This window comes from Pseudophryne corroboree, chromosome 5, assembly GCF_028390025.1.
Source record: "Pseudophryne corroboree isolate aPseCor3 chromosome 5, aPseCor3.hap2, whole genome shotgun sequence".
Taxonomy (NCBI): Eukaryota; Metazoa; Chordata; class Amphibia; order Anura; family Myobatrachidae; genus Pseudophryne; species Pseudophryne corroboree.
Genome location: NC_086448.1, coordinates 681,061,887 through 681,085,656, shown reverse-complemented (window position 1 = coordinate 681,085,656; position 23,770 = coordinate 681,061,887). Strand labels below are relative to the sequence as shown.

Genomic DNA, 23,770 nt, shown 5'->3' with positions numbered 1-23,770 from the left:
AAAACATGCTCAAAGAGACATTAGTCTACTGGGTTCTAGAGTCAACGCTATGTCGATTTCTGCTTGACGTGTCCTGTAGAATATGCAATGGACAGGTGATGCCGACTTAAGAGGCATATGGAAGGCTGAGGATTGTGTGGAGAAGGGATCTCGGACCTGGTCTCCACAGCTATAGCTGGTAATTCTGATCTTTTGCCTTATATTCCTGCACAGCCTAGGAAAGCACGACATTATCAAATGCAGCCTTTCGATCACAAAGAAACAAGAAAGTCCGAGGTGCGTCCTTTCTTGCCAGAGGCAGGGGCAGAGGAAAGAAGCTGCACAACACAGCTAGTTCCCAGGAACAGAAGTCCTCCCCGGCCTCTACAAAATCCACCGGATGTCGCTGGGGCTCCACAGGCGGAGCTAGGCCCGGTGGGGGCACGTCTTCGTAATTTCAGCCACAAGTGGGTTCACTCCCTGCTGGATCCCTGGGCAATTGATATTGCGTCTCAGGGATGCAAGCTGGACTTTGAGGGGATGCCCCCTCACCGACGGCCCTGCCGGCTTCCCCCCACGAGAGGGAAATAGTGGTAACTGCAATTCACAAATTGTATCTTCAACAGGTGGTGGTCAAGGTTCCCCTCCTTCAACAAGGAGGGGGTTATTATTCGACCATGTTGTAGTCCCGAAACCGAACGGTTCCGTCAGACCCATATTGAATTTAAAATCCCTGAACATAAACCTGAAAAGGTTCAAGTTCAAGATGGAATCGCTAAGAGCGGTCATCGCAAGAGTGAAAAGGGGAGATTTTATGGTGTCTCTGGGCATAAAGGATGCATACCTTCATGTCCCCATTTATCCACCTCATCAGGCGTACCTCAGATTTGCGGTACAGTATTGTCATTACCAATTTCAGACGTTGCCGTTTGGTCTCCCCACGGCCCCGAGAATCTTCACCAAGGTAATGGCGGAAATGATGGTGCTCCTGCGGAAGCAAGGTGTCACAATTATCCAGTACTTTGACGATCTCCTCATAAAAGCGAGATTAAGAGAGCAGTTGCTGAACAGCGTATCACTTTCTCTGGTAATGTAACGGCAACACTGCTGGATTCTAAATATTCCAAAGTCGCAGTTGGTTCCTACGGCTCATCTGCCTTTCCTAAGCATGATTCTAGACAGAGACCAGAAAAGGGTTTATCTCCCGATAGAGAGAGCTCAGGAGCTCATGACACTGGTCAGGAACCTATTAAAACCAAAACAGGTGTCAGTGCATCACTGGACTCGAGTCCTGGGAAGGATGGTGGCATCATAAGAGGCCATTCCCTTCGGCAGGTTCCATGCGAGGACCTTTTAAATGGGACTTACTGGACAAGTGGTCCGGATCACATCTTCAGATGCATCAGTTAATCACCCTATCCTCCAGGGCCAGGGTGTCTCTCCTGTGGTGTCTGCAGAGTGCTCACCTTCTCGAGGGCCGCAGATTCGGCATTCAGGACTGGGTCCTGGTGACCACGGATGCAAGCCTCCGAGGGTGGGGAGCAGTCGCACAGGGAAGGAATTTCCAAGGTCAGTGGTCAAGTCAGGAGACTTGCCTTCACATCACCATCCTGGAATTAAGGGCCGTATACAACGCCCTACGTCAAGCGGAGACACTGCTTCGCGAACAACCGGTTCTGATTCAGTCAGAAGCCACCAGAATTCTTCGCTGGGCGGAGAATCACGTAAGCGCACTGTCAGCAGTGTTCATCCCGGGAGTGGACAGCTGGGAAGCAGACTTCCTCAGCAGGCACAACCTCCACCCGGGAGAGTGGGGACTACATCAAGAAGTCTTCACGCAGATTGAAAGTCGGTGGGAACTGCCACAGGTGGACGTGATGGCATCCCGCCTCAACAAAAAGCTACAGAGGTATTGCGCCAGGTCATGAGACCCTCAGGCGATAGCTGTGGACGCACTGGTGTCACCGTGGGTGTTCCAGTCGGTCTATGTATTTCCTCCTCTTCCTCTCATACCCAAGGTGCTGAGAATCATAAGAAAAAGAGCAGTGAGAACAATACTCATTGTTCCGGATTGGCCAAGAAGGACTTGGTATCCAGATCTGCAAGAAATGCTCACAGAGGACCCGTGGCCTCTGCCTCTAAGACAGGACTTGTTGCAACAGGGGCCCTGTCTGTTCCAAGACTTACCGCGGCTGCGTTTGACGGCATGGCGGTTGAACGCCGGATCCTAGCAGAAAAAGGCATTCCGGATGAGGTCATTCCTATGCTGATAAAGGCTAGGAAGGACGTGACAACTCAACATTATCACCGTATATGGCGAAAATATGTTGCTTGGTGTGAGGCCAGGAATGCCCCTACGGAGGAATTCCAGCTGGGCCGTTTCCTTCACGTCCTACAGTCAGGAGTGAATTTGGGCCTAAAATTGGAGTCCATTAAGGTCCAGCTTTCGGCCCTATCCATTTTCTTTCAAAAGGAGTTGACTTCTCTACCTGAAGTTCAGACGCTGTAAAGGGAGTGCTGCATATTAAGCCCCCTTTTGTGCCTCCAGTTGCACCTTGGGATCTTAACTTGGTGTTGAGTTTCCTGAAATCCCACTGGTTTGAACCACTCAAAACGATGGAATTGAAATGTCTCACGTGGAAGTTGGTCATGCTGCTAGCCTTGGCTTCGGCTAGGCGTGTGTCAGAATTAGCGGCTTTTGTCACATAAAAGCCCCTATCTGGTTTTCCATGCGGATAGAGCAAAATTGCGGACCCGCCCACAGTTTCTGCCGAAAGTGGTTTCATCCTTTCATATAAACCAACCTTTTGTGGTGCCTGTGGCTACTACTGACTTGGAGGATTCCGAGTTACTTGATGTGGTCAGGGCTTTGAAGGTTTATGTAGCCAGAACGGCTAGGGTAAGGAAAACAGAATCTTTGTTTATCCTGTATGCTTCCAACAAGCTTGGGGCGCCTGCTTCAAAACAAACTATTGCTCGCTGGATCTGTAATACGATTCAGCAGGCTCATTCTGCGGCTGGATTGCCGCTGCCAAAATCAGTTAAGGCCCATTCCACTAGGAAGATGGGCTCTTCTTGGGCGGCTGCCCGAGGGGTCTCGGCATTACAGCTGTGCCGAGCGGCTACTTGGTCAGGTTAAAACACTTTTGCAAAGTTCTATAAGTTTGATACCCTGGCTGAGGAGGACCTTGTGTTTGCTCAATCGGTGCTGCAGAGTCATCCGCACTCTCCCGCCCGTTTGGGAGCTTTGGTATTATCCCCATGGTCCTTACGGAGTCCCCAGCATCCACTAGGACGTTAGAGAAAATAAGATTTTACTTACCGGTAAATCTATTTCTCATAGTCCGTAGTGGATGCTGGGCGCCCGTCCCAAGTGCGGACTTCTTCTGCAATACTTGTATATAGTTATTGCTGCAATAAGGGTTATGTTATTGTTGCATCAGGGTTGACCTGTTGCTCTGTTGTTGTTCATACTGTTGACTGGGTATGTTTATCTCAAGTTATACGTTGTGATTGGTGTGGCTGGTATGTATCTTGCTCTGGATTTCCAAAATCCTTTCCTTGTACTGTCAGTTCTTCCGGGCACAGTTTCTCTAACTGAGGTCTGGAGGAGGGGCATAGAGGGAGGAGCCAGAGCACACCAGAATCTAAATTCTTTCTTAAAGTGCCCATGTCTCCTGCGGAGCCCGTCTATTCCCCATGGTCCTTACGGAGTCCCCAGCATCCACTACGGACTACGAGAAATAGATTTACCGGTAAGTAAAATCTTATTTTACACCAGAGTTTTCACTGTATAAAGTATATGAAAAATACAAAGAAATATCTTCTTTGTAAAACGACAGGGGCTGGTTGGTTGGCACTTTATCTCCGTCCACTTTATCTCTCTCAAAGGCTTAGTACATAGACTCAATAAGTGAACTACATTAAAAAAAAAAAAAAAAAAAATTGTGGTGTTTCAATTGTTCATGCTGATCCACTTGGATAAGATTTTGACTTTGGGGGTAATTCAGACCTGATCGCTGGGCAGTGATTTTTGCAGCCCTGCGATCGGATAGTCGCTGCCTACGGTGGGAGTGTTTTTTAGCTTTGCAAGTGTGCGATTGCTTGTGTAGCAGAGCTGCACAAACAGATTTTGTGCAGTCTCTGCGCAGCCCAGGACATACTCAGCCACTGCGATTACATGAGCCTGTCCGGGACCGGAATTGACATCAGAAACCCTCCCTGCAAACTCATGGACACGCCTGCGTTTTTCCAAACACTCCCTGAAAACAGTCAATTGCCACCCACAAAGCCCTCTTCCTGTCATTCTCCTTGCGGTCGGCCGTGCGAACGGATCCGTCGCACAAATCCATCGCTTAGCGGTGATCCGCTTTGTAACCCTGCGACGCGCCTGCGCATTGCGGTGCATGTGCAGTTTGTGTCTGCTTGCCCGCTGTGCGAAAACGCACTTCAGCGATCAGGTCTGAATCGGCTCCTTTGAGTGGTGATAGTACTGTATATATATATATATACCACCCATTGCATAATGGTCTACTGGTTTGGTTAAATATAATCAAATTGACAAAGCAAATTGTCCTATGTGAGGTAACCCTAAAACATTTGTTCATTTTTAAGTGCAATTTATAAACCTTAGAAAAAATGTGACTGCACAGTGCATATTAACTTGTCAAATGTGTAGTTTTGTCTGCAAAGCACTATGGGCCTAATTCAGAGATAGACACGGTCGTTCACAGCGGCTGCATCCATCTGGTCTGCACACGTGACCTTACACGTTGTGGACGCATTCAGGAAGTGTGATTGACAGCGGCGGCCATCGGAGGGGCGTCGTCGTGATGTGGGGGTTCAGGGCGTACTGAACGAGGGCCATCTGTGTTCATCTCTAAATAACCCTCTTTTGAGCTGACTGACAGCGTGTAACTGTTAATGAGGGTTATTCAGATGCAGATGCTTGATATTAACATTTAAGGGATTGCTGGCTGTGATTGGACTAGGCATGCCAGCAATGTAAATATGACCTTCAATGTCCTGCCCAACTATCTTTAAACCAGCCAACAGAGACATATCTATTTCAGTTGATGACATTTTAGTAGTAATCTTAAGCTATAGCGTTTATTTGGGTAAGGTATAGGAGGACCCTTTCGAGCATATTTATCACAATCTGCATTTTTAATTTGTATGTGATAAATTTTTTACGTCAAAATTTCCAATGTGAAAATTAATATTTAAATTTACCAAAATGCTGGGTGATTCCCGCTTCAGGTTCAACCTGCTTAGTGTGGATGCATAGCCCATGGTGGGCACATGTGTCAGTGAGGGTTCACAGAGAGGGATCTGAAATAATATGCAGAAAAGTAGTCCATAGTCTACTATAGGCTAACGCCATCTGCAGATGGCATTAGCTGCCGGGGTTAAATGCTCCTTACAGCATTTTACCCATGGGGTGTTATAACTTTAAACATGCTGGTAAGTTGACATACTCACTGTACACTTACACATACTGACTGTACTTATACACATACTCACTGTACACATAAACATACTCACTGTACAGTTACACATACTCACTGTACATGTGGACATACGCACTGTAGACTTGCACATACTCACTGTACACATACACATACTTACTGTACTTATACACATACTCACTGTACACTTACACATGCTCACTGTACACATAAACATACTCACTGTACACATAAACATACTCACTGTACACTTACACATACTGACTGTACTTATACACATACTCACTGTACACTTACACATACTGACTGTACTTATACACATACTCACTGTACACTTACACATGCTCACTGTACACATAAACATACTCACTTTACACATAAACATACTCACTGTACACTTACACATGCTCACTGTACACATAAACATACTCACTGTACACATAAACATACTCACTGTACACTTACACATACTGACTGTACTTATACACATACTCACTGTACACTTACACATACTGACTGTACTTATACACATACTCACTGTACACTTACACATACTGACTGTACTTATACACATACTCACTGTACACTTACACATGCTCACTGTACACATAAACATACTCACTGTACACTTACACATACTGACTGTACTTATACACATACTCACTGTACACTTACACATACTGACTGTACTTATACACATACTCACTGTACACTTACACATGCTCACTGTACACATTAACATACTCACTGTACACATAAACATACTCACTGTACACTTACACATACTGACTGTACTTGTACACATACTCACTGTACACTTACACATACTGACTGTACTTATACACATACTCACTGTACACTTACACATGCTCACTGTACACATAAACATACTCACTGTACACATAAACATACTCACTGTACACTTACACATGCTCACTGTGCACATAAACATACTCACTGTACACATAAACATACTCACTGTACACTTACACATACTGACTGTACTTATACACATACTCACTGTAGACTTGCACATACTCACTGTACACATACACATACTTACTGTACTTATACACATACTCACTGTACACTTACACATGCTTACTGTACACATAAACATACTCACTGTACACATACTCACTGTACATGTGCACATACTCACTGTAGACTTACACATACTTGCTGTACACAAGCATTCCCAGCTTATTGTTGTGTCATCCATGGCTCAAACTGTCCTATGTTTTATAAATCCAGTCTATATCTTTATCCTGTTACAAACATCTAAGAAACATTTACAGAACATGCATGTATTTCTCACAAGAATCTTGATAATTTTTATGAATGTGCTCATTAATGTCTGTATTGACTACTGCTATTTGCTTTTTACTGGTCTCCCCCTTAACCAGACTTTTGCCCCATCTATTTTGAGTGCGGTGACTAAACTAAATTTCTTGCAAAACTGTTGCTTTTGCTCTGTTAGTCCCTACACTGGTTCTCTCTTCTTTTCGAAATTCAACATATAATTTCTTGGATTTGGAGAATCGGAAAAGAGGCATTCAACCTGAGTGTGACTACAAAAACGGGTGTGAACTTGCGTTGATGTGGGCACATGGCTTGGCATCATGGGGGCATGTCCACACAGCATGCTACTGCTTTTCATCAATCTTGAATGCATGTTCAGAGCTTTCTGCTCCCAGTCCTTCTTTAGATGCTGCACACACGACAGCCATACACCGCTGCTCTGCAGGTGAGGGGGAGACAACCTAACCTTCCCTCACAGGGATGCAATCATTCTTCTCATATACACAGCCCTTAATAAAACTGCAGCAACACATATCTCTTGACTTGTCTCAATATACTTTCCTCTTGACCATACTGCGCTGCCTAAGATCTGTCATCCATCTTTATTACCTGCTCCCGTTAAAGGATTTTTTTGTTCTGCACCCATTCCTCCCCTTATACAACAAGACTTTCCTCTAGCTTTCTAGCCTTCATTTGTTCCCTGGAAATTTGCCTCTTTAAGCAATAATAAATTCTTGAAAAAGTTCACACATGTAATTTCAGTCATTGTAAGCACTTTGATACCCCTTTCACATCGCACAAATAACCCGGTATCGACACGGTATATTGCCGTGTCGACACGGGTCAGTGTGCGATGTGAAAGCACTTTCCAAGACTTAGCGGGTCGTCTGACCCGGTAATTCAACACGGTATAAAAGAAGGATTATACCCGGGTTGAATACCGGGTCAGGTGCAGTGTGAATGGGAGCCGCCGTCGATGCGACACGGTTCCCATTCACAGCATAGGGAGAGGCGGCGCAGGAGATGAGCTCATCTCCCAGCGCCGCCTCCACCCCCGCCCCTGCTGCTGCTGCGCCCCACCCCCACCCCCGCTACTATGGCAACCGACCCGGTATATTGCCGGGTCGGAAAGCCAGCAAAGGAGCGCAAATGCCGGATTCCACCCGGTAAGGACACGTTTCTTTTACCGGGTGGGATCCGGCATTTGCGATCTGAATGCGGTATTATTAAGTTTGACTTAATTTAAGTTTAGCAATATACTGTAAATGTTATTAAAGGCTTGAGTTCTAAGGACCTAGATACCATTCTATTCCCAGGAAACTGCATGTTGCATGCACAACTAATACAGAAGTACTATGTATTTCACTATTACAGGAGAAAATCCTGTGATGTCATAATTTCATGTCACTTGCTACTTGAGTGCAGACCAGACCACTGCTGTGGTATGGTTAATTGCGTCAACAAAAATGTAGACTAAAAGTATTCATCGACGAAGGTTTTTTTAAATGTAATGATAACCAAAATAGGAAATACTAAACAATGGAAATTATGACAAAATCTGTGTTCATGAAGTCCTGACGAATAACGATGAGACAAAATAGTTGTATCTGTAGCGTTTAGACCCCACCGGCCTCCCCCTGCCTGGTGAGTTTAGCATGCACGAGCGGGTTCTCTCGATAGTTGGGTAACATACCCAGGAAGCACTGCAGGATGACGGAAGTGGGATACAGGTTATAACTCGTGGTGTGGACTCGGAGTGGACTTGTGGTTGTGGAAAGTGGAGAGTAGGTCTGTGGTCAGTGGAGATGAGAGTTTTCAGCTCAGTAACAGTGAGCGAGCAGCAGTGCACAGTGCACCACCCAGAGCACTGACTGAGAGTTTGGAGTGGGACACTCTTTTACCTCCATTTCATGGTAAGGACTCAGAGTGTAAACTGTGGGCATGCACAGACAGAGTGGTGACATATAATGTGAACTGGGGGCATGCACAGTCTGTGTGGCATATATTACAGTGTGGCGTATAATGTGGGGCATGCACAGGCAGTGTGGCATATAATGTGAACTGGGGGCATGCACAGTCCATGTGGCATAGATTTTGGTGTGGCATATACAGTCAGTGTAGCATACAATGTGGGGGCATGCACAGGCAGCGTTGCATATCCAGTCAGTGTGGCATATAATGTGAGCTGGGGCATGCACAGTCCATGTGGCATATATTTTGGTGTGGCATATAATGTAGGGGCATGCATAAATTCTGTGACATATACAGTCAGTGTAGCATATAATATAGGGGCACGCACAGGCAGTGTGCCATGTGTATATACAGTATTTATTTATTATGTGGTGTTGGCCAAGTTGGGACTAGCTGACATGAACAACCTGCTCACCAACAGAGGCAGCTTAACACACAAAATAATGTTGATGAGGATGATGAAAAGTTCCAAACCTTTACCTGCGACTGCAGCACTGGCAGTGACACACTTCAGTTATTGTAAAACTAAAAGAAAGATACAGTGTATTATTTCCAATCAGGATGGAGTGCTGTGCGGATTTAAGATTGCTGGAAAAACCACTACAAATTTGAAGATACACTTGAAGACACGCCATCCTTCGGTGTTTCTAAGGTAAATAAGTCTTGTGTGTGTTGATTGATTGATATTTCAATAACATACCACTGCCCAAGAAAAACTGTCATATTGGTAAAGTTGGCCTGTATGTACTATGATCCACTCCAGTCACACAGCAGTGTTGGCCAGGGGTCAAGAGGAGGATGTGGAAGTGAAGAAAGAGAAGATATGTGTGGTTTAGTGTGGAGTTGGGTGGACTGTGTAAGCCGAGTATGTAATTAGATAGCATATGAAGCTTATGTCAGTGGTTCTGGAAGTTGATAGGCTTGCCTGAAGAGGTGAGTTTTCAGGAAATACCTAACCTTGCAGGTTTGGAGTCTGAGACTAGTAGAGGAGTCTTATTATGTGTGTAGATTCAAATTTTTGTAGCATCTTGTAAATATATGAACATATTTTGGATATGTTTACATTTTTGGATGTAATGTAATCTGTGACAGACTATAACATGGTTTTGAGTAGAAACATATTGAATGTGGGGAACAAAAGGACAGTTCAAAGAGTCAAGGATCACACCACCTAGGGAGCGAGCTTGTGGGGTTTATTGTAGAGAGTGATCAACATTTCAGTTCAGGCATTCAGTGACGCGGACCAATACAGATAGTGATAATAAATCCGGGGAGGAACGTTGTCCACATAGACTGATTATGAAGTAATTCAATCAATAGGTTGTACTAATAATATGAAAGAAAAACCTTTTTAGTCCTTCAGATTCCAGAGACTATCGCTGTATAGAAAACAGGCAGCGAAAAAGAGAAACAACTGACAACTCTTCAGAATGTGATTGCTTTGGCTTCAAAGTACCATCCAGATGCAAAACAACAACAAACTAAAGAGATAGCTCTAGCCTTGTGGATAGGTCGTACTGGTCTGCTAGCCTGGACAGTGGAGGACAAAGACTTAATTCACATGATGGAGGTGGTTGACAGGAGACTGACCATCCATAAAATAACCAATATTAACATTCTCATTGATAGCATTTATTAGCATGAAAGAAGAAATTTAAAGATAGAGTAGCCAATGTATGGAAAATAACGATTGGTCTAGATATTTGGACAACCTAGGGACTTACTGTTTCCTACCGTGCTATAAGTGCATGTTACTTTTGCACTGTGCATAACCAACTTGAACACATATTACTCAGTCTCTAATATATCTCACATTCACATACTGATCATTCCATCAAAGCTTGTGTTGACCAGTGCACTGAAATGTGGGGAATACCAGAAAACAAGATTCTTACAGTCATAACAGATAATGGGAGCAACAGGGTTGCTGCATTCAGACTGGAAGAAAAGGAAATAAGCTCTGCAGATTCAGAAGAGGATGAGACGAGTGAGGGAGAACATGAAAGTGAGGTAATAGTGTCAAAATTATTACATTTCAAATAAAAATACAATTTTTTTTTTCATTAAAATAATAATTAAGTCTTTTGTCCTTGGTCTGTTTCTCAGGTATGGAAGCATTGTGGAGCAGACACCCTGTTTTGTTCACACATTGCAGTTGGTTGTCAACAAAGAAGTCTCTGTTGCATGTCTCTTGGAAAAGGTGAAACCAGTTGTCAGTTTTGCAGGTCTTCAGTTGCAATGGAGAAACTTTGCCAGCTCTGTGGCCTTACTCTGATTAAAGAATGTGTGACAAGATGCTCCAGCACATTTCAGATGGTTTCACACCTTCTTCATGTGAAGGATTCTGTGGTCCAAGTTGCAGATGTGTGAGGCTTACTGGACTCGATTACTCACCTCTCCCATTTCTCTCTGGTATCAGCTTACAGAGACCTGCGTGGACTTGCAAATAAAATGAAAGTAAACCTGGAACAACACTTTAGCAGCATCCTATTTCCCAATGAGGCAAAGTTCTCTCCACTTTCAGCAGCTGCTTGTTTTCTTGACCCAACAGTTGCTGAATATGCACTCATTGAAAACACAGGTGATGGAAGCAATGAACATTTGGAAGAAGCAGAAAAATTGGGTCCTCCTCAGTGTAGCCACATCCACAACACGGAGAGGATGAATTGAAGAAAGATGATGGAGATGCATCAATGAAGGATGATTGTGTTGAGGAGGTGCCCTCAAGAGTAAAGCGACCACGATTTAGGTTTTTGTCCACCAAGTTGGCATCTTCACTGTCAAAACAGGGATGCATTCAGTTTGCCAGCTGTCGGTATACCGGCGGTCAGGATATGGATGCTGGAATCCCAACAGCCGACAATGCCACCAGCCAGAGTCCCAGCAAAACAGGATTATTCCCACTCGTAGGTGTCCATGGCACCCATAGTGTGGGAATAGATTCTGTGTCGAGTGCAGCGAGCCACTGAGCCCGCAAGGGGACTCTTTGTGCTTGCCCCGCTGCTGGCATTCTAGCGGGTGGGATGCCGCTGTTGGGATATGGGCAGCCGACATTCTGCCCACTGGTAAATCATACTGATTCCATACCACCCATGGCCAATGCTCAACAGGAAATAAAGAAATACAAAGATTAGCTTTCATCTCAGAAGATCTCAGATTTTGAACGTGAGATGGACTTTTGGTTGGCACAGAGCTTTGTGACATATATGAATTTGAAGCCTCTGGCCCTAGATTTACTTGCAATGCCTACATCAGAAGTTTTTGCCGAGTGGGTGTGTAGTGTAACAGGGGTCCTGACAAATAACAGGATATAGCGCACAATCCTATTCCAATAAGCATATATCAATACTCAGTCCATAAAAGAAGATTGCTTGATTTTTCATCGATAATTCCTTATCAGAGTATCCAACATCTGTCATTGTAGAGTTCCTCAGAAACAAATAAAAAGATATATATAGTGTAGTATGTTTAGCACATAAGGACACATTCCTCAATAGTGTGGCTAGATATCAATTCTAGTGAACGCAAAATGAGAAGGCACTGCGTACCGAAACTCACACTGCAACTAGGTGTAAAAAACGCATCAAGGTATCTTTTATTCCATCACTATGTGGGGTGGATACTAAAAGGATCCAGGATACACACGTACCGTACTCACATGAAAATACTGTATGTGTTTCAATTCACGTAGCGGTTTCTTTTATTCTTTACTGATTCTTCCTTCCCAAACATTTGAGTGTAAATAATCTCAAAAAAAGGGGGGGAAAAAATCTATAGTGTAGTAGGTTCTTATAACAGAAAACACCCCTAAAAGGGGAAGCCAGTAGTTTGAATAATACTACACTTAGGTACAGCGTACCAAAACTCACAATGCAACCAGGTATCTTGGATACATAAAGGCATCTTTAACACTGTCACCACATGAATGGACCCAGATTACACCATCATAAATGTACCATACTCACATATTAATGTGCAATTACAGTCACGTAGCAGTTTCTTTGTTCCTAATGGATAGGTGCCTCCAAGGGTTTGAAAGGAGTTATATGTAAAAAGGGGACAATGAATCAATGACTAAAAAACAGACTTTTAAAATACATATAATATATACATATGTACAAGACACCAATCAGATCTATATTACGGGGACATATGTGACCAAAAAAGATGGGATAACGGCCGTATATAACAAAAATCTGATCAACACAAAGTTACCCAGTAATGGTGGCATGGAAGTGTACAGGGATCTCTACCAACGCGTTTTGACTATTTCATAGTTTTTTTCAAGGTATAGAGGGGGTAATTCAGAGTTGATCGCAGCAGCAAATTTGCTAGCAGTTGGGCAAAACTAAACAAATCCCCTCTTGCGCTATAAATAATATGGTATGGCTCAAAAGTTCAAATAAAAACAAATTGATAATTTCATATAATCTATGTTTTTTATTACGTGAAAAAAAGATATATGTATATATATATACTTTACAAATAAACTATTCGACCGGTCAATAAAATCACTAACAATGTCTTTGCATATCTAAAGGAGGTGGATCTAGGTAAACTCTGTGCACAGAGAATTAAAATTTTCAAAAAATATATAAAACTCAGTCCATATGTTGAAATATAAAACAAAATACCAGCTGTGATTTGCACCCTTGCTGTGTACTGAATTTCCTCTATAAGCTGCCACTCGGTAAAAGGAGATGTTATTGTGCAAAAACGATCGCTCCACACTGGAGCCTTACGTGTAGCTTACACCGGTTGTTGTAACACGGGAGAATCCAATGCCAGACGAGGCGGTCTCGGGCTGCGGGAATGGCGCTGCACTGGCGCCTGCTGTGTTAAGTGTTTTACCCGACTTCCAAGCTCTATGAGTCCACACCTCTATGTGCCGTATGCAGACACCACAGTCACGGTTATGTTCTCCCGATCTCCGGTTTGTCCACAGGTATTACCGCTAGCTGATTAGGTAATTTGGGGGTGCAAAGAAGGCTGGTACAAGGGTCCAATGATCTGCTTCTGACGCGTTTCGCTCCTCTCACGGGGGCTTCCTTCTTTGAGGAAGCCCCCGTGAGGAAGCGATGGGCACTATATTCGCGCCAAGTTTCGCTAACCTTTTTATGGGACACTGGGAAAATGAATATATTTTTACGAATCACCGTTTTAATCCGAATATCATCTTTTACAAAAGATATATAGATGATATCTTAATCATATGGGATGGCGATGAATCCTCTTTTAAAGACTTCCTTCTTTACATATCAGACAACACCATGAACTTGAAGTTCACATCCAACAATAACACGGAACAAATTGAGTTTTTAGATCTGATACTGACCCACCAAGGAAATGAGGTCATTACAAAGAACTTCATAAAAAAGGTGGATACAAACAGCTACGTTCATTATCAGAGCAACCACCTCAAACAATGGAAAAATAATATTCCCCTTTCTCAGTTCACCAGGATCGCACGAAACTGCAAGAAAACAGATGATCGTGATGCCCAATTGTCAGTCTACACAGAGAGATTCAAGGAAAAAGGATACCCTGAACATCTCCTAGCAGCGGCCAATACTAAAGCAAAAACCCTGGAAAGAAACAAACTTTTGGAATATAAACCAAAGGAGAACAATAAGGACACCGTAAGATTCATCACCACCTACAGTAAACATGGCAACCTGATTAAACAAGCACTCAAATCACACTGGAACATACTGCTAATGGACCCCATTCTCAAAGACTACTTACCAACTGAACCCCATGTGGTGTTTAAGAAATCCCAGAATTTAAAGGACCTCCTTGCACCAAGTATGCTAAGAAACCGTGAAACTCCCAAGAGCACACTACCCAAATGTGTGGGATGTTTCAAATGTGGCCACTGCAACATCTGCAAGATTGTGAACCCCAATAGAAAGACATTCAAGAACACAGGCGAAACTAAGGAGTACAAGATTAAGCACTTCATCAACTGCAACACATCTTCAGTCATCTACCTCCTGGAATGCCCCTGCAAGATGAAATACATCGGCAAGACCAAGAGGCCACTGAAAATCCGTGTGCAGGAACATGTAAGAAACATAAAAAACCGGGTCCAAACACATGCCGTATCCAGACACTTCCTACAACACCATGGCTCTAACCCGGAGGAACTTACGTTCAAGGGTTTAGAACTAGTGTCACTTGGAGAAAGAGGGGGGGACCTCTCCAACCTTCTATCAAAGAGAGAGATGTTTTGGATACATGAAATAAAATCCCTCCATCCGGACGGACTGAATGAAGGCTATGAAATAGCTCCCTTCTTATAAACGTAAGCCCGTTATTTTCAATCCTCAACTCCTGACATCATCCACTTATCTTTTTCTAGCTAGGTCCAGGTTGGAAAATGGAGCGTTGTCTCCCCTACCTCTGGACCCCCTCTCCCACCACCCAGATCTCAGATTACAGTCATACCACACTGGATATGCCCAAATTCGTCCGATCTTGGAAGCCAAGCAGTGTTGGCCCGGCCAGTACTGGGTAAGGGAACTTCCCAAGAAGACCGGGTGCTGTAATAATGAATAGATCAGGGGCGTGCGACTCTTACAAACCCCCCCCCCCCCTTCTTTTTCTTTGTATACCTCTCTATACACCTCTCGCTCTCTTTCATCTCTACATTCCAACTAATAAAAGCTTCTTCTCCCTTTATAATGATATATGCATATATATTTATAAATTTGACCCTGGATGCCATATCCACTCTCCACCCATCTATTTATATTCTAGTACTAAATACAGGTATATCTCTTGATGTCCTTGAGAAATACTATGGTGTATGGATGTCAGTTTTCAAAGTAAAAAACACTGCATTTGTGTCTCTCAGTCTAAGGTGATGAACCATAGCATAGTATATTTTACATCCAGTCTGCAGAATCTGCATATCTAATGCGGACCATTTATGACTATTAATCTGTTTACATGCACTGATTCATGTTCTCATCCTCTTTACATATTTGGCTTCCCGTTTGGAGACAATGCGAACGTGCCCGACCTATCTTACTGAATGTACATCATCCATGCAATTATGGCCGCCGGCACCCGCTCCCAGCACAAGTAATCGTCCTGCATTACGGACTCCGAGAAGATGGCCGCCGCACTTCCCTTCACATTGGCCGGCGCATGCGCAGGAGAAAGCCGCGGTTACCGGAAGTGGGGCGGAAATGACGCGATCGGCGTCATACTCCGGAGTAAACGAGACCAAAGGACTTTTATGGTTTACAAAGACTCCCTGCACTGTTTCTTAGCGCTAACCTAGCGCTGTACTATATTTACAGCCTCTCTCCATATTGGTCACATTGATTATGTGTTTTTGAATTGCACATGTATGATTGAATCCTGGTTCCAAAAAATGTCAATCAATTACAGGAAGTGACGTCATTAATCACTTCCTTACCCATAGGGGTATATATAGATGATGTGTCCCACTATACTTACTACCCCTTGATGAAGTCAGACCAGACAAAACGCGTTGGGTGATTCCTGCTACTATTGAAGTCCTCAGTTAAGCTGCTTTTACTATTTTACGGAACTTTTTATCCACATACATATTTTTTTATATTATTTTAGACACACAGCTGTTTCTAATGATTCTCATCTTCTAAGTACTTGAATTTTTAGCACTACCTTTATCTTAGTCACTCTTTTATTATTGTTCATGTCCTTTGCAATGCTTTTTTGATAACTTTTTAACGGATTTTTTTTAAAAAGCATTTTCTGCATGTTGCCTTTTTTAATGTCCAAAATTTGTCTAAACGTTCATTGTAAAATAAACCCTGTATTGTTTTTTTAACAAAAACATCTTTTTAGTCTCCTGGCTTATCTACCACCCGTGGTCGCTCTGATCTTATTTGCTTTTTCCAATCCTCTTCCATCCTGCACACGTACAAGTGCAGGTTTTACCTAAGATCGAGCAGACGCCCCATAAATAAAGGGGAGTGGCATATAGAGACCAAATATTTCATTAGGGTATATCATAGACATACTGTGAAAAATTACTTTCTACTGCATTTTTTTTGGCGCTGCTAGTTCACCCTATACACATATATATATACATATATCTTTTTTTCACGTAATAAAAAACATAGATTATATGAAATTATCAATTTGTTTTTATTTGAACTTTTGAGCCATACCATATTATTTATAGCGCAAGAGGGGATTTGTTTAGTGTTCTAGTGTTACCGGAGACTTTTAAGTGCCGGTTCTTTTTGACTTGATTTACCCCAAGTCGAGCTCTCTCCTGCAGCGTAAATATTTATTAATCATAGTACTATCTGTATACAAACTTTAATACTAGTAATTTGATCACCAGGATATGGTGATGATTTATTAGCGCCTGGTTATATTTTCTTATAGCAGTTGGGCAAAACCATATGCACTGCAGGGGGGCAGATATAACATTTGCAGAGAGAGTTAGATTTGGGTGGGTTATATTGTTTCTGTGCAGGGTAAATACTGGCTGCTTTATTTTTACACTGCCATTTAGATTTCAGTTTGAACACACCCCAACCAAATTGAACTTTCTCTGCTAACAGATTTGCTGCTGCGATCAACTCTGTATTAGGCCCAGAGAGCGCACACCATGAAGATCCCTTTATAATATTGAGTTACCATAACTTCCGGACACCGCACATGGTGCGGTCCTGACATCCGGTATCACTACTTCAGCCAACCACTCGTGGAGCAGGAGCCAACCACGCCAACCACTCTTGAAACGGAAGTACTTCCATTGACTAGGACGCCGCATCGTGTAACGTCACTTCTGCCAACCACTCGCGGAAAAGGAACACCTCCGCCAACCACGGCATTTGGGATAGTCCTATAAGCGGCTATGGTTGGTTTCCGCCAACCAATATAAATAAAGGCTGACTTCCACCAACCCTAAAGTTATAAAATAATCTTTTACGTTTATAGAAACACTTCAAGGAGGTTCATGATTGCTCTGTGAAACATATTACACAATTTTGGGGCATAGAACAGGTAAAATAAATCTAGGATTGTGCGCTATATCCTGTTATTTCTATTTGCATCTTTTATGTAAGGGTTAGGTAGCCCTTTTTATACAGGTAGCTGCAGATCTGATATATTTTTGCGCCTTGGGACTATTCACATTAATTCTGTATGGGGACCTGACAAATGCCCGTTGCAACAGGGCAAGGGTGATCTTGGAGAAAAGTGCCTTTCTGAAATTAAACAGAGATACAGTAAGTAATGTCAACTGTAAGTCATAAAAATCACACAGTTTAGCTAAATAGCTATATACTATGCCCCTTAAGGCTTAATTGTTTGTAGTACTTACTTGTGGTAGTGCTGTAATTTATCAGCCAGTTTGTATTTTAGTAATCTATTGTATTTTTTAATACTGTATTTTTTATCCAGTTTTACAAAGCCTCTCTGGCCCTAAATTTACTTGCAACAAGTTGTGATTCCTGTATAACAGGCTTTTTGCCAAGCATGTATTTTTGTTTTGTCATGTTATAGGGCAGGGACCTGAGTGACAAGGGCTCGTCGCAACAGGGGGGGCATGGGTCATCAGAGAGAATAATTCAGTTTTATCATTAGATATGTGTGTACTAGTATGTAATAAAGTGTACACTACTTTTTCAATCTTGTGAAGTGAACTTCAACTACTTAAGTAGGGTAAGGTTTTGAAATTTTTAAAGAACAATTGTGTTCTTGATATTTGCAGAAAATAAATCGACCTGCTGTGAAGAAAATATGATTGTGTATTGCACTTGTTTGTGCTAGCAAACTTAAGGCATTCATTTGTATATGATATATGGGAGTACTACAGTACAGCCTACTGAGCCTAGATGACTAAACACATAGTTAAAGTTATACAAACTTCTCAGGGGAATTAGAGAGAAATGTTCTTCAGCAAAATCCATTACAGTGTCATTAAAATGCAAAAGTTAGTACTAAAACATTGACTAAAATTAGACTAAAGAGATCCACTGACTAAATTTTGACTAAAACAAAGCAAAACAAAAAGACTAAAGTGAGACTTTAACTTTAGTCCAATTTTAAGAAAATTAATAAGACTAAAACTAAATTGAAAATCCTTGCCAAAATTAACACTGGTCCCTATTGGAAAAATGTGGTGAGGACATCCCTTTCTAGCACAGGGTTCCAAAAAGTCTAGTTACGGCTCTGTTAGGTGATGTCCATGGGTTCCAGACTTCAGACAGTGATTGCCTGTAAAGAACTGTCAACAAAGTATTACAAATGAGCATTTTATTATGATTATTTTAATTTTACCAATTATATTTGAGACCCTTAAGATAGGAGACTGTGTATAAAAACGATACAATTCCTGAACATTTCATACAATATATTTGTTCAAACCATTTACTTAAATCTAAAGTATATAGACTGTATATTTAACTCAAGTTCGTGTTTCAAATACAGTGCAAATAACTGATCCGACAATGCAAATGTATACATGTGTAGAAAGTGCCGCGACTGGCCAGTGATGCGGTAAGTTTGTCTTACTGCCTCGCTCAGCTACCACGGCAAGATTTTTTAAAATAGATTGTCATAAAAAAATTTTTTTTGAGCCTGTAGATACTAAACACATGTTAATACAGCAGGATGTTTTTCACATTAAAATACATTTTTCTTTTCCTCTTAAGCAAGTTCCTTGGATATAGGGGGATTGTTTATGAAAGTGCCCCTTATTGCACTTTGCTCATTTCATCAAAGGGGTTAACAATGGCTGGTGTAAAGTTTCACAAAACATACCTCAGCATGGGGAACTGTATTTAAGTATTGCAGAGGTACTTGTACCGTAATGATACCTGTGACTTTTTACATCTGTGGCTTATGAAGACAGGTCAAAATAAATGTAAGAATCTCCTGTTCTCGAAGTAAAGAATCTGGTCTAATGCAAAAATATGTTTAATAATACTACACATGAGTGGCTCTAAACTTGCAGACTCTTGAGTTTTCCAGAGGGGAGAAGTATAAAACTTACCTTAGCAACCCAACAGGTTATAACCCAAGATTACTGCGATCTGTAGATGAAGGACTATTAAGAGCACCTAGAATCTCCCTGAATTAATCTGAGGATAGATCTTTCAGCTTTGTGGCTCCAACTCTATAGAACTCTCTTCCCCGCACAGTTTGAGAGGCCTCCACTCTAGAATTCTTCAAAAACAGACTTTTAGTTGGACATTTACTAAGCAGTGAAAAGAGCAGAGAAGTGAGCCAGTGGAGAAGTTGCCCCATCAACCAATCAGCAGCTCTGTATAATTTTATAGTATGCAAATAATACAGTAGATGTTACGTCAGTGCTGATTGGTTGCCATGGGCACTTCTCCACTGGCTCACTTCTCTGCTCTTATCACTGCTTAGTAAATGTCCCCCTTACTCACATATTTCACTAATATCTACTGTAAAGCTTGTTCTGTATTTTGTGTTGTCATGGCAAATGTAAACCAGTTTGAGTCCTATAAGGATAAAAGTTCTATATAAATAATATTATTATTAAGTGTTTGTGGAAAAAAATGTGAGTATAGTCGCCCATATGCAAAGTTATGTGCATTTCATATGTCCACATCTGTATGTGCACTTGTTGGTTTATGTACTATCTGCCAGATCTAACTGGTTGGAATGAAAATCTGGTAATGGGTGAGAGCAAATGACAATCGACCATTTACTCCCAAACACTGGAAAAAGGACAAAGAATGTAATTCATACAAATTGGTTAAAATTGTAATTTGAACAATTTTTCTGAATGACGGGTTTTGTCCCTTTTCCAGTGTTTAGGAACAAATGGTCAATTGTCATTTGCTCTCACCCATTACCAGATTTTTATTCCAAGCAGCCAGATCTGGCAGTTGATCTGCCAGATCATTGTATAGTGTCCAGATCATTGTATAGTGTATGCCCAGCATTAGTAATAGCTGGGTCACTTAGCGGTGTCGTAGGTTCCTATTGAAGTACCATATTGTAGCCTGCTCTTAGCGCTAACAGGCTAAGAAAATACCTTTAGTACATATTGCATACCTCCCAGCATGACCCTCTGTTCTGCTCCTGGACTTCCCTCTTAATTTATGATTGCCCTCACCTGTGGCGAAACACCTTTCTTATCCACTAACCTGTTCAACACAGGTCCCGGCAATCATAAATAAAGACAAAAGTCCAGAAGTAGAGCATTTTGTCCCCCCCTAGAGGGTCATGTTGGGTGGTATGATATTGAGAAGCTATATGTACAGGAATTTTCTCTTGTCTTTTTTAATTTGGCCCCTTATCTCCCTTTGTATATGGACCCCTTTGTTAAAGTTTACTACTAGTCCTCATCGTCAGTGCAGACTTGCAGCTAAACTATAATAATCCAAACAAAAACGCCCCCCCCCCAAAAAAATAAAATAAAAATAATGTTCAGCTCTGCTTAGGATGCCTTTGTAAGAACTTGCACTCAAGTCCCATTCCAACTGGGCGATAACACTGAACATTATGAATGATAACAATCTTTTTTGAAAGATCTATCGTTCATATCGTCCAGCGTGTATGCCTGAATGATGAACGTGGCTCGTTCACGTTCATTTATAGTCTATTGAACATGTAGCTCAGTTTTGACTACATTGTTGAGCTGCAGTTTTGACTACATCGTTGAGGGAGTGCGGGGTAAGACGTTACTGAATGATATCGTTCAATGTGTATGCGCTATACGGTTGAACTATATAGCGTCCAGCTATATACTGTAGGGGTGTAGTAGTGTATGTCGGCGGCCGGGCTCCCAGCGACCAGCATACCGGCGCCGGAATCCCGACCACCGGCATGCCGACAGTGTGGCGAGCGCATATGAGCCCCTTGCGGGCTCGCTGCGCTTGCCACGCTGCGGGCGTGGTGGCGCTATGTATTCTCCCTCCAGGGGGGTCATGGACCCCCAAGAGGGAGAAAAAGTGTTGGTATGCCGGCTGTCGGGATTCCGGCGCCGGTATACTGTGCGCCAGGATCCCGACAGCCGGCAAAGTGAAGACCACCCATACTGTAGCGCTAGTTGCTCATGAGGGGAATGTCGCCCAGTGCGTATGGGGTTTTATTGTACTGCAAGCCCTGTTACTACCCAATTCTACCAATTGCACCTTTTTGGTGTAGAAGTGTGTCAAGCGCGATAACTGTGTGTTGCCCGCACAGTGCAATAGCTGGTCAGATACACTCAGCAACCAGTTTACGGTTAACTCTGCATCAGCCCTATATTCTATAGTTGCTGTTTTTTTAGTTTGTTTTATTTGAAATGGGAACTGGGAACTACTGTATGTAGAATATTTGAAGAAAAATAAGGATTTCATGAACTAAGCAATGCACACATAAAACTGTTCTATGGTATACATGAGATCTCTGTTGTCTTTCATCATAGTTTTATTACATTAATGAATCTTCTATTACAGCTGTTTAGTCATTGCTTCTCTAATGTCTTGTTTATTTGGCTGTGTTTTAGATAGGAAAAGAACACGCAGCCCTAAAAGCCATAACAGATATTCTTGAGGATATCCAGTATAAAGTAAGTCTTTTGTTTGTCAGATGCCACATGTGCCTTGTGAAAGTGACCAATTACAGGGAGACATGGTACAGCAATATGCATAATAAAATTACTCTACTGTATGTACAGTAACACTCTATGTAATCACACATCATATGCTTATGACTATTGCTTCCACACTTTATGTTCTGCACTTTATAGTTTTTCTTTAATGGGGCCTTATATATGTATAAAATGGCAGATGCACCGTGCATAATTTACATGATTAGCTTTGGGCTTTGGTCCTACCATGCCAAGTGCTTCTAGATATCCTACAAAGAGGATATGTATAGAAAGTGAGATTTTAGCATTTGCAGAAATGTTTGCAGGTCAGGAGGAAGAGGTGGGCAATGTAAGGGTGTTGCTTTCTAAGTATGTAGAACCAGTGTGATTTTTCTTTTTGCGGACGAGTGCTGAAAACAATATTTTATTTTGCAGTGCACAGTTATTGAAAAGTGAACAGGTTTCATAGGACACAGTTTAAAGGGCATTTTTTGCTTTGCAGAGGTGAATATGCAGAGGATTTTTAAGGGCTGGGGAAGCCAATTGCAGCAGGCCTACCCACATACTTACCTACTCTCCTGGAACATCTAGGAGACGCCCAATATTTTGGGAGGTTCTCCAGACTCGCAGAAGAGTTGGTGGTTCTTCTGCATCCTGCCTACTTCCTAGTGAAGTAGCCAGAATGTGGAGAGTAACACCAGGAATTGTGGGTCTGTAGGGATGGGGTGATGGGTTCGGTGTTAATAAAATAAATAATACTGGGACTTAATGCTCTGACCAATCAGAATGGTCCAGAAGTGACTGCTTATTACTCTCTATTACGCTCCGATAAGGAAAAGTAATTTGTCATGAACTGAAAAGGGCCTTTCCCATGGGATTTGTCAATTTTAAATTGGTGAATGAGGGGTCTGGGGAGTCTTTTTTTATTTTTCTTCAATAAAGTTTTTTTTAATTTGGCATTTTCTTTACAGGTGCACTTCAGGGTAGGCTGGTAGTGTGGTTTATTAGGCATGACTGGGCAGTTGGCACTAGGGCTGACAATTCCTAGGCCTGAAGCAGCTTGGAACCAGGGTGAGCGGGATCCCCACACTGGAGGTTTCCCCTCTATGGTTTCACATGGGGCTTAATGTGGTCCTGGAGAGGTGGTGGAACTGATTTCCCCTGCCAAGTACCCCCCTTCCATTAGTCGGAGCCAGGGCCAGTGCTAGGATTTTGCCATTACTCTGGATGCAAAAAAAGGAGAGTGGTCTCAAGAAAGAGACTTGGCCAAACAATAGTACCCCCAATTCAAATTACGCAACACAGTAGAACAATCTCATCCACAGTACACCGCATGTAGTGCCCACCGCATGTAGTGCCCCATAATCATATTACGCCACATAGTAGTGCCACTTATTCATGTTATGACACACAGTAGTGCCCCTTACACATAATACCCACAAAGGTAGTGCAATTTACACATAATAACCACAGTTGAGCCGCTTGTATA

At 42.3% G+C, this 23,770-nt stretch overlaps 1 protein-coding gene and 1 pseudogene across 5 annotated transcripts in view; both read left to right on the top strand.

Annotated features, from left to right (window-relative positions):
• CA8 (carbonic anhydrase 8) overlaps positions 1-23,770 on the top strand; it is a 282,420-nt gene that overhangs the window by 144,633 nt on the left and 114,017 nt on the right. For all 5 annotated transcript variants that reach the window (XR_010177875.1, XR_010177874.1, XM_063923773.1 and 2 more), the window contains exon 5: positions 22,198-22,260. Coding sequence is in view for 3 of the 5 variants with exons in the window: in XM_063923773.1 (XP_063779843.1) it covers positions 22,198-22,260 (63 nt within the window). In the remaining 2 variants the exon portion in view is untranslated. The remainder of the gene's footprint in view (positions 1-22,197; positions 22,261-23,770) is intronic.
• On the top strand, positions 15,154-15,271 carry LOC134930626 (5S ribosomal RNA; annotated as a pseudogene).